At 41.9% G+C, this 11,894-nt stretch overlaps 1 protein-coding gene across 2 annotated transcripts; it reads left to right on the top strand.

Annotated features, from left to right (window-relative positions):
- The first annotated feature begins 1,977 nt into the window (after positions 1–1,977).
- On the top strand, positions 1,978–8,779 carry tyrp1b (tyrosinase-related protein 1b). 2 transcript variants are annotated; one of them, XM_059329458.1, is made up of 9 exons: positions 1,978–1,991; positions 2,895–3,253; positions 3,547–3,655; positions 4,674–4,887; positions 5,902–6,106; positions 7,416–7,583; positions 8,077–8,256; positions 8,337–8,483; positions 8,566–8,779. In XM_059329458.1, the coding sequence occupies exons 1-9, from the start codon at positions 1,978–1,980 to the stop codon at positions 8,769–8,771; spliced, it is 1,602 nt and encodes a 533-aa protein (XP_059185441.1). In that variant the 3' UTR covers positions 8,772–8,779. The 2 variants fall into 2 exon arrangements, with proteins under 2 accessions (XP_059185441.1, XP_059185432.1); XM_059329449.1 differs by lacking the exon at positions 1,978–1,991 and having other exon boundaries at positions 2,896–3,253; positions 8,077–8,262; positions 8,343–8,483.
- The last annotated feature ends 3,115 nt before the right edge of the window (positions 8,780–11,894 follow it).

Here is an 11,894-nt window from a genome sequence, read left to right as displayed (position 1 = left end):
GGTAAGATGCAGCCTTTCAGTGTACAAGCTTTCTACATCTGAAATGACACTTAAGGTGGTGGTTTGGATACCCTTGAGGGTAAATCAACGAGGGCGTTTTAAAACACATGCAGCACTTTTAGAAATGCTTTCTTTCCAGGACACTGTCACCTGCAATTAGTCAATAATGTCAAGTGATCTATTTTTATCTGGGTGTGTCATTACCTCCCAGCGTATCTCTTTCCACCACCGTTTGCAAGCTTCTCCATCTGGTGTGCCATTAAATAAACAGACCTTGCAGTGCAAATATTAGCATTTGCTCACAGCATCATATTCAACAGCAGTTCGACAGCCATTATGAAAACACCAAATTAAGTTGTGTTTGTATTTTACTGGTACCCTAAGTGTGCCATCAGAGTGAGCTTGTCTTTGTTCTCGTGTTCAGCAAAGCAGATTGTATCCTCATTTGTATCAAATAGCTTCTATTGCAAGCACTCTATCAGTGATTATTCCTGCTATCAAACCACCCTGCCTGTCCCACTATTCAATTTATCCAACTGTTAAATGGCTGCCAACTCCCCCTCTCTCTACCAGGATAACAGCACTTGACCCATCTGATGTGGCTTCAACCCTGGCCCAAAACAAAGAGCAGCATGAAGAGGAGCATGCGATAGCCATGTCCGACCTACCGCCGAGCTCCGCAGAGGAGTCAGCCAACACTGGACCAGGACCAGAATCCTCACAAGACCTCAGGACTTCCAGTCTCTAGTGGATCCAACTGTTCTATCCGTTCCTTCTGTATCAGTGTATCCCAAAAAGCCACTCTCCATCCCTGCACCCAATCCCAATTCACCCAATGAATGACCCTAAATTCTCGAACCTTAACCAACCCAACACAGACTGCCTTGGATCTTGACTCTAATAACTACTGTATATGTAACACATTTGTATTTGCTGTTTATGACGGGATGTCTGTCTGTGCGAGTGTAAATTGAAAGAAGGTGATACTGTCACACATTTGTCATGTGTGAGCGTGTGGAAGTCGGAGTGTGCATTAACAGGTGAGCACACTTGTGGGAATGAGCGATCAGGAAGAGCCTGTTTTAAAATACTCTGTACATGTATGAGCGAGTGTGTGTGTGTAAATGTGATATAAGTGTTATGAATCTAGTTTGATGTCTGTAAACTCTTTAGGTTAGAATGAAATTGTTAGGAATTGTTTTTCATACTGACCACATCCATTATATTGTACAAAGCTGTTTTATGTAAAAGGGGCAGTGGGTATGACCGATTTTACCATCTTATCATCAATTTACAGGCTTTAGCAGTATCACATCTGCACAGTCTTATAAAATGTACAAGAAAAAATAAGAGATTTTTCATTGACATGAAGTTTAAAACTTGATTTGATTTTTATTCTACATAACTCCTGACCATTGTATTATTGTGATTTGAGCAGTACCAAATTAAAATGATAATGTTGAATTTGTGTTTCATTCATGCCTCCCAGTGTGGATGTTGTGTTACTCTGCAGGTCACAATGTTTGATTATTTGAGCACACAAATTCACTAATTAAAAGGGATTTGTGTGCACAAATGATCAAGAACTTTTCCACAGACACCTGACTGCCTCCACAGTCACATTGTTGTTAAAAGTGACAAAATTTATTTAAGCATGAGCTCTATTTCTATTTCTATTTCACAGTTGAGTCTTTTATTGTGTGTGAGTGACCACGGACTGGCGTCATTTGGGGAATGATCACAAGGCATATGAATGAGTGTTTGAAAGAGAACTTCAACCCTCAAGTGTATTCATGTGTACTGTGTGCGTACTGTAGTGTGTGTGTGTGTGTGTGTGTGTGAGTGTGTGTGTACTGTATGTGTGTATGTGCTTAGCTCCAGAGAGGTCCGGTCATGCGCTCAATAGCTATTTAAGCCAGGAGAGGGAGATGGGCTGACTCTTGGGGGGCTTCAGTTCTGCAGAAACAGAGGAGCAGCATGCATAGTCAGAGGTAGGGGAAACACATTACACTGATGCTTTTTCACATAATAAACTGTAAAATACAATATGTTTTAAAACCTAACAGTGTGAAGGATTGCTTCCGCACAGTTAACAAACTGAGAGTGGGTATGGGTCTATTGTAAAATTAAGCCGTTGGCAAAATTAAATAATGAAAACTTAGATGAGGATATACAACAGATTGCCACACAACAGCCCATGTTGCGCTGGCTGAGTATTGTGGATTGTGGAGTCGTGCATTCAGTCATAAGCGCAACATGTAAAACCCTTTTGTCAAAGTTTTTTTTTTGTGTTTTTTTAAACTGCTAACTTTTCTTCAGTGGTTGTTATCATCACTGTTTTGTTGAAAAATAATTGCTCCTGCCAAACTATTAGTCACTCCTTCATTCATTCCTAATCAACAAGCTTCAAAAGACAAGCAAATCTAACTACAAAAAAGGTTGTAGCAAATCATCTCTTGCCGTCTGTTGTTGAAAGCATTTCTGAACTTGTAAGAGTTGAAAGCTAATGGCTTTGTGAATTATGAATAATGACTCGCACTGCCTGCAGGGGCGTGTAAGAAGTGAAGTTTCAGAATAATGTTAAGACAATTGGCTTTAACAAGAGAACACAAACCAAGTGAGTTGTTCTTGAGCTTAATTGAAGTGCATGTCTGCAGTGTATTGAATTTTTTCGTCTTCATCTTACCAAATGTGTGCTGGGATAGACATGGGCCCTTAGAACCATGAACACGATAAGTGGTTTAGAAAAAGATGGATGGATGAAAAACATTTCTCAACGTGTTAAACGTGTCTACTCTCTTTGTGCTTCTAAAACTCCTAACCTACTTTATTCCTCCCATCTAACTCACTACATGCACCTTAAATACACCTTTCTCCTCTCTGTATTTTGGTAGCATGTGGAGAGTGGGTCTCCTGGTGGTGACCCTGTGTGCCACCCTAACGCTAGCACAATTCCCCCGGGAGTGTGTCACCCCCGCTGGGCTGCAAAGCGGCCAGTGCTGCCCGTCCCCTACTGGAGCGGCGGGGGATGAGTGTGGCTCCAGCACAGGGAGAGGGCAGTGTGTGGCCATCGCAGCAGATAACCGGCGCCACGGACCCCAGTACCCTTACGCTGGGCGTGATGACAGAGAGAGGTGGCCGATTAGATTTTTCAACCGCACTTGCCAGTGTAATGGGAATTTCAGCGGCTACAACTGTGGGCGATGTCGACACGGGTTGACGGGGCCAAACTGCGATCAGAGGATCTCTGTGGGTAAGAGAATGGAAGCTGTCTAAACTCAGCATTTGCAACCTAAAAATTCATTGCCTATATCTGACTGCACACTTTATGATCTCAGTGGGCCTCAGAGATGTAGGAAAACGCATCAGTGAAGAGAATGAGGGAAACATTTATTGTTAGGGATAGGCGATGTCTATCTTAATTTTTCATAACTTTTTTCTTTCTTCCTCTCTTCCTTTTGTTCCTCCCACACCTCAACAACTCCGTATCCTCTCCCTTCCTGCCTTCCTCTCCGCTCTTCCTCCGCCACATTAACCCCGACCCAGTGAGGAGGAATATCATGCAGATGAGCGCAGCTGACAAGCGGGCATTTGTGAATGCTTTGGACCAAGCCAAGAGAACTGTCCACCCTGACCTGGTCATCTGCACACGGCGGTAAATACACAAGCTAATATATTGCATTATTCCAATCATTCTGTACGGGCCTATGAGAAAAATAATGCAAAGGATATTTTTAAAGGGACACTTTACCCCAAGATCTAATTTTTTCCTGTAGTTGTATTTATCAGTCTAGATTGTTTTGGGGAGTTTCTGAGTGCTGGAGGTGCATTGCTGTTGAGTTTTTTTTTCATTTAAAAAAAGAGCTGCATTATATTCAAGAGAAGGCCGACATCTCTATGGCCGATATCCTAAACACTCCACTACTCACACAAATGCAATCTAGATTGATAAATAGAACTACAGATAAGATTGAAAATATGTATTTTTGATTTTGGGTTCACTGTCCCTTTAAATTTGATCTAATGAAGTAATTTAAAAAGGGAGATTGAGCTTTATCCAGCCAGTCTTTGGTCTTGTATCAAGACTTGCCCAAAGACCCGCAGGCTTATTCTAGCTGTGTCTGGCAGTTGAAAGCTCAGTAATATAGCTATGGGTGAACCCATGCTGTGTTTTAAAAATTATCAGTAAAATCAGAAAATGTCTCATTGCAGCTTTCTGTTTAAGCTGCAGGTGGAAGCGCAAATGATCAGTTTAGGCAGGAGTAAAGGGATTCATAATCTTCTAAGTAACAGTACATTAATCTGTGAATAACCTCCTTCCAAGTCAGTTGAGGATTAAAGTAGATTAATTTTTGAAGCAATTCTCAGCTGCAGGTAGGAGAGCCCTTTTAACCTCTTAATAAAAAAATTAAATTTCCTCTGTATTAATGGGCACGCCCAGGATCTCAGCTACAGGCCTCATATTTGAAGCCAAATCTATCTTGGCAGCTACACACAGAAAGGAGGTTTAAATGCAGTGTCTTGTACTTCAACTAAAAGCATATATCTCCCGCACCAAATCAATCAATAAGAGACGTTCAATGTTTCTGCATTGAAAAATGAGGAGAGTCTGAGAGCAGCATGTTTGAAAAAACACAAGGTGACATTTATCCTGCTGTTTCTCTCTTCTGTAGGTACCAGGAGGTGCTTGGGCCTGATGGCAACACCCCGCAGTTTGAGAACATCACCATTTACAACTATTTTGTTTGGAGCCACTACTACTCTGTCAGTAAAACATACCTGGGGCCGGGCCAGACCAGCTTTGGAGGCGTAGACTTCTCCCATGAGGGCCCCGGTTTTGTCACCTGGCACCGTTTTCATCTGCTGCAACTGGAGAGAGACATGCAGGTGAGAAAAGGGAAGGAATGGAGGGAGAAAGAGGGGGGTAGTGAAAAAGGAAAAGGGGAAGGAGAGGGGACTTTTGGGCTGATGGAGTGATGAAGGAAGTGAAGATGGGAGGAGGAAGGAAAGAGTGTGGGGATTTGAAGTGATGGAGATAGAGCGGGAAGCTATTCTGGAGGAAAAAAGGGGAGGGAGGGAGGGAGGGAGGGAGGGAGGAGGAAAGACAGAGGTAAAATAGAATTATACATACTTATTAAATGCATTAGTTCATTCAGAATTCTAGAGTGGGATAGATTTGGATCAATTTCCGGTTATGCTGATCCAGTGCAGTGTACACGTTTAAACCAGTTTTATTTCATGCCAACCTGCTGTACTAACATTTGTCATTATGACAAGTTCCGGCAAATTAAAAAGGCCGCCTACATCAGCAATCTGTGTTGACGCCATCAAGGCACCTAATCCAATTAGTATTTACACTGTTTCCACACAGGCTACCTCGGCGTGTTGCCAGCCTATATTTATGGCTGTCAAAGTACGTCTGGCGACACATTTTAGCATTTTTTGTTATATTTTTATCCTTGTGGGAGAACAACGCTATCTGTGATCGATTATCTCTTTTTTGCCTCCCTCTTGCTCTTCTGTTTATTGTCGTTTGGCAAACCAATACTCCATCATTACTGCCACCAATTGGATTGGAGTCACTCCACTCGTCAAACAGCTGCTGAGTCAAGAGTGAAACCTAGAGATTTTATTATTCATATTAAACCAGTTTGAAAATGTTTACACCAGCCTAACCCTAACATGCGGACATGGATGGATTACTAAACCGGCCAAGGGGCCCAAAATGTTCTGACCGCGTTGAATGGCAAAATGACTGGAAGAACCAAAAAAGACACAATGGGCAAAAAACCTATCACCAAAAAAGACACAAAATGACTACAAAGAGACTTTTGCATGCCTGTGCCCATTGCCTCATAATCTGCAAATATATCTATTGATCCATCAATGAACACTTTCTAGGACATGCTGGGTGACCTAACTTTCGCACTGCCCTACTGGAACTTTGCCATCGGAGGCAGTGAGTGTGACATCTGCACCGACGACCTGTTCGGAGCCAGGAGCTCCTTCGACATGAACTCCATCAGCCCCAACTCTGTGTTCTCCCAGTGGAGGGTCATCTGTGAGAGTGTGGAAGACTACGACACTTTGGGCACCATCTGCAACAGTAAGGACACACACTCCCACAAACAGCACTGTGCAAGGGAACAGTGTTGATATACAGCGTAGTCTCAGCTGCATCAGAAAAGAGGGCAAAGAGCTCATAAAGAGAGCATGTAGAACATAAGCTGCTATAAATAATACTTCACAGCTGTTGTGCCGCATTCGATATTGCCTGCTATTACTACAGTTTGTTTGAAACTACTTGACTTGTTAAACAACTTCTGAGTTGCTGTGTGAACCCGAAGTAACGCATCTTACAACACTGGATTTTTTTTTATTCAGTGAGCCTAATGTATTTAGGGCAGACTTCAGAACATACAGTTTTCAAGTGTTAATTCCCAATACGTCAGGTGGTTTAGACTAGAATAAGGCAACTCTGTGTAACACTGTAATACGCCAGACTTTATGTGATCAGATTTGCAGGGATTGAGTCTAATTCCACACTGGCACCAGATTACAATCCTAAACCAATACGTTTGCTTTAGTTTTCAAATGCATCTGAATAATACTCCTTTTTCTTGCTCTGGTGTTGTGGAATAATAGAAAAATGTCAATCCTTTATTAGCATAGTGCTCCACTACAAACACATGAAGGGCGGTGGGTCTTTTTGAACAATCGCATATGTATAAGAAAAAAGCAGAGGGAATTCGGTAACAGGTAGAACATGTGAGTGGCCAACGTGTGAGCAATCTGTCTCATTAATCCCCTTAGAGAGTCATGACAGGCCTGGTATTTCCTGCGTCAACAAGCAACATCTCCTTAAATGGGTTAGGGGGGTTGCCTCATTTGTGCATGTGCTTGTAGAAGACAGGAATCTAGCAGTCTACTGGTTCCTTTGATCTGAGGGAATAATCTTCAAACAGACAGACAACTCAGTTATGTAGCCTTCTGTTTATGTGCGTGTGTGTTTGTGTATGTGCGGGGAAAAAAGCACAAAAGAAAGGAAAGAAAGAAAGAAAGAGATCATGAATGCGAGAAGGAGGGAAAAAGCCTCTGTTCAGTCACAGAGCTCCCACTCCCTACTGTTGACTTTTGGTGAATAATTAAAAAAGAAAACTGACATGCTGTCATGTTTAGGACTGATCAAACTAGTCTAGTCTCCCACATAGAATTAGAAAGTAGTTCAATAAGACAACGTTTCTAATCATCTTTCTTTGCATTTCTGTGGGGACCACTAGCCTCAATCCGTACTAACCAAAAAACTATAACTGTCTTTGTTCAAGTTATGTTTAGTCTGCGTGTAGAGGGAACCACACCAAACTTGAGGTGGATAATATTATCTCTAATGTTGGGCTTTTGTCCTTATCACCCAGGCACAGAATCCAGTCCCATCAGGAGGAACCCAGCGGGAAACGTGGCACGGCCCATGGTGCAGAGGCTGCCACAGCCCCAGGATGTGTTGGACTGTCTGGAGCTCAACGCCTTTGACACTCCACCTTACTACTCCACCTCCTCCGAGAGCTTCAGGAACACCATTGAAGGTGTGCAATTATGTGTCATGGGTCAGAAATAAAGCAGCACTTAACATTTAACACCCTCCAATCAACCAATGCGGGATATCCAGATTGAGTCCAAGCGGAAAGTCTTTGGGTCTAAAGCGTAAAGCCATAAAAAGTGAAGCCAAGCGCCTTAAATGTGCATTCTTCCTAAAGGCCAGCAGGGGGAGAATCCACTGGTTGCAAAAAGAAGTGTGATTGTATGAAAGTTTATGAGAAAATTACCGTATTTGATTGAACTTCCATGTCCATATTGCGCATGTTAATTTCAAACAAAACCAAGATGGAAAAGGCCAAAATGCCAAACTCTTGGGTGAGAGCACTTTTTTAAACTACAGAACTACTGAAGAACCCCCCCCCACACACACACACACTGGACCCTCCATTCAATTGCACATATGGTTAGCACCAACAGAGCATTTGTTGTTTCCAATTTTGGTAAATCCAAGCTTCCATTTATTGGCTCTGTCGTTTATAGGATACAGCGCTCCCCAGGGGATGTACGACCCAGTGGTCCGGAGTCTCCACAACTTGGCCCACCTTTTCCTCAACGGTACAGGCGGACAGACACACCTCTCGCCCAATGATCCCATCTTTGTCCTGCTGCACACATTCACCGATGCAATCTTCGATGAGTGGCTCAGCAGGCACCAACCAGGTACACGCACACTGAACTAGATACAGAAACTCACTCAGAAGGAAGAGCAGACAGATGAACCTATTTATCTCATCCTTCAGGTGAAGTAGTTTACCCTGAGGAGAATGCTCCTATTGGGCACAACCGGAGATTCAACATGGTGCCTTTTTGGCCTCCTGTCACCAATGCTGAGATGTTTGTCTCTGCCCCAGAAAACCTGGGATACTCCTATGAGGTCCAGTGGCCAGGTAATGGGGGCACACACACACATGCACATACACATCAACAAAGCAGAATAATCCGTCATAACATGAATCTCTTTTTCCATAGCTCGTGCCTACACCCTGTCTGAGATCATCACCATAGCCATTGTTGCGGCGGTGCTGGTGGTGGCAGTGGTGGGGGGCGTCATAGCCTGTGCCGTGCGCTCCCGGTCCTACCGCTCAGCTGAGGCCCTGGAGCCACTGCTGGGAGAGACTTTCCGACGCTACTCAGAGGATGACCGGAGGTTGGCCAAATCACAGTCTGTTGTCTAAATCCACGCCTTTCAAGAGAGGCCTTAACATTTTAATGCAATTGTGTTTTTTTTTTATTCCCCTACTTCTTCTAATAAAGTTGAACTGGTTTTGAACCCAGAGTCCGTGTGTATGCGCCAATGTATTTGTTATAAATTGTAGGGCTGGCAGAGTCGGCGGATCTTTTGTCAGACACATATAGCAGAAAAGATCAGGCTGCAGTCAAGAGGTCAGACTGCCTGGAGCAGCTCAGCTTTTAATGAATAGGCGAAGTGCTGTTGGTAGACAATATAGGTGTCTGATTCTTCTCCATACTGGCCTCTCTTTTCTTCTCCAAGTGTTGCAAATATATTCCTGCAGACAAAGTTCATCTATCTGTAAGATGAATGGAAACCATCATACCAGGGTTGATGCTTCTACTCCATTCATTCTGCATTTAATCTTGGCCAGTACTGTGTGAGTGACATGCTGTACTGTATGCACAGACCACAGACAGGTCCTCATAAAGTACTAGAGGCCTTTGCTGCAGGCACAATTTTGCTTGTCTGAAGCCTGAGGCTAACCAGCAAACCAGTTAGATGTAATGCTGCGTCTAACAGATGAGTCAGATCAAGTCCATGCAAATGTCCATGTCTCTATAACAGCACTCACACTGCCCCCATGTGGATGACACAAATTACTGCCACTGTATAAGATGATTCAATTTAATGTATGCCAAAAAATCATTAGTCATATATTTACCTAGTAAATGACAGATGAAGAGCAACATTTCTTGCTACATGAAGGGAATAAGGTAAGAAAAGGAAAACATGAGCTATGACAACCGCTTCAATAACAAGCTATATGATCTTATACTTGTGAAACCTCCATATGTAAATATCAATAGATAAACTATTTATGTTTTATGTATTAATTACCTAAAACAACATCATACAGAGGCTGCTATATACCTGTCCACACTAATTTAAAAAAGAGGGGGAGGGTCAGAGGTTCCCTTGTGTTCAACACGGTTCAGTTAAATTTTGTTCTTCAATTTTTACAATTGTACAGTTGCTGTGTAATTACAGGCAAGCCCTCAGAATGAACAATTACATGTTGTTCAAATCTTCTACCATTAAGGACAGAGAGGTCATGTCCTCAGAATTTCTTTCTTAGCATGTTCGTTTTTTTAAATTAGTATCTTAAACCCTTTGACCATTTTCAAGCTATGATATACTTTCTGAAGACTAATTTTAGTATGTCATTGAGTAAAATAAAACAATTTAACAGTCGTGAAGTAGAGAACGATCTTAGAAAATAGCAATTAGACCAACATGTAGAGACATTTTGAGACATATAACTGTTTTTGTTATAAACAAATTAATAATTTTACACTGAATGAGTCGAACAAAGGGAACATATCAAAATTAATGGGAACATTTTCAGCGGTTTTAAAACTCATAACCAGATGATGCGGCATGTCAGCTATAACTGCATGACAGTGTCTAATTATTTCTTGCTTCAGGCTATGCCACTGAATAAAAGGGCATGACATAAGCAACCATGCCTCTCTGCACCAAATTTCCCATTAGTTCAGCTCATTTGCATGTGACAACCTAGACTTATATTGGGAAATGATGTGGAAGAAGTGGCATCTAAATTTATAACTGTAATTTACTGGAACTACTGTGGACCTACAGTATATACAGTGGCTATAGTAAATCTCCCTGATGGGATATTTTTATCTTAAGGAGAGCAAGATTGTAAGACTCAGCAGTGGACTAAATTGCTTAGGAATGGCATTTTTGCAGTGCATGCTGGTATCTTGAAAAAGAATCCCATGGGAATGGATGGGAAAGAGGAAGATATTTTTTGGATCCTCCATCAGTTGGCTGTTCCCTCTGTACCAGCAGGTTACACTGACAGCAAAAAGACAATTCTGGGGATTTATTAATATGGGTAGATGTGACAGTCACACACAGAACAATCATTTGGCCACTGCTACCCTCCCGAGAGAGAGGATCATTAGTGCCTTTCATGTCAAGTATGCTCTCATGGAAGTCCTATTATTTTCAGCTGCACAAAAATGCATTACAGTTTTGCAGCCACAGTGGATAGACCCAACTGTAGGTTTTACACATGAAGGAAAAGAGGGTAAGAAGGGCTATGCGGTGGAAAAGGTCCCGTTGCCTGTGGCCTGCTGGCATATTCCTCATAAATGTTTGAGGGAAAGGGAATCTGAGCCTGCTTGTGAAAACCAGCAGATCAGTTTTCTTGCTTAATGAAAAAGAAGAAAGGGAGATGTCAATGCATCTGCCCCCTGCAAGTCCCACAAGAGTGTATGGAAATCCTTTGAAGCTCTCATGATAAAAATACAGTATTAATAAATATGTAGATTTGTTTCTAAGATGCCAAACAAGTACTAGATATAAGAGTTTTATCTTACAAGAAAGAAGAACCATTATAATGTTGGAAACATCCCGGTTAAATGTGCAAAAAGCATTTAGCCGTTTTTCTATCTTAAAACCCTCTTCACGCCAGCCTGTAGGCAAGGCAATTGTTCATCTGGAGAAGGATAAACCAGACTGCGATGGCTGGGTTTCAATAAAGCTTGCAATGTGAACAGATGGCTTTGATTAATGCAGAGGCTCCAGGAAGGATCTCCCTAGATGCCTCCTTTTTCCTAAATGAGACATTTGTGTGCAAATGTATTGTTTGTCAGGTTGTCACCAGTAACTCCAGTAATTAAAGTGAAAGTTCTGTGCATTTGCAAAAAAATGGCACAGGTTTACTCTCCCTTGGCGTTTCTGCGGCTCAGGTTGAAAACATCTTTGTCCTAACTTTCAACTCATTGCTTTAACTTCCTATGCTGTGTTGTTCTTCTCAAACTAACCATCCTCTCCTCAGCAGTGGAAAGTAACTAAGTGTATTTACTCAAGTACTGCACTGAAGTACAATTTTAGGGTTCTTCACTTTAATATTTTCTACTACTGCACTACAATTCAGAAGCAGATATTGTATTTTTTACTCGACCTCATTGATTTTGCAGCTAATTAACAAGTCAATAGTTAATTATAATAATTTTGGGGAGGGGTAATTAATTACTAAACCAACCACTGGTATTTAAAATTATAAAGTAATTACAAGCTTCGCCATCACCAGCAC

Source organism: Centropristis striata, chromosome 1 (assembly GCF_030273125.1).
Source record: "Centropristis striata isolate RG_2023a ecotype Rhode Island chromosome 1, C.striata_1.0, whole genome shotgun sequence".
Lineage (NCBI taxonomy): Eukaryota > Metazoa > Chordata > Actinopteri > Perciformes > Serranidae > Centropristis > Centropristis striata.
Note: the sequence above shows the minus strand (reverse complement) of the source record. Positions and strands in the feature narration are given on the sequence as shown.

Bases quoted from the DNA above. Each gene is read 5' to 3' on its own strand.
- tyrp1b (XM_059329458.1), top strand. The intron at 3,656-4,673 runs GTAAATACACAA...TCTCTTCTGTAG, and splicing joins CTGGTCATCTGCACACGGCG to GTACCAGGAGGTGCTTGGGC. The intron at 8,484-8,565 runs GTAATGGGGGCA...CTTTTTCCATAG, and splicing joins CTATGAGGTCCAGTGGCCAG to CTCGTGCCTACACCCTGTCT.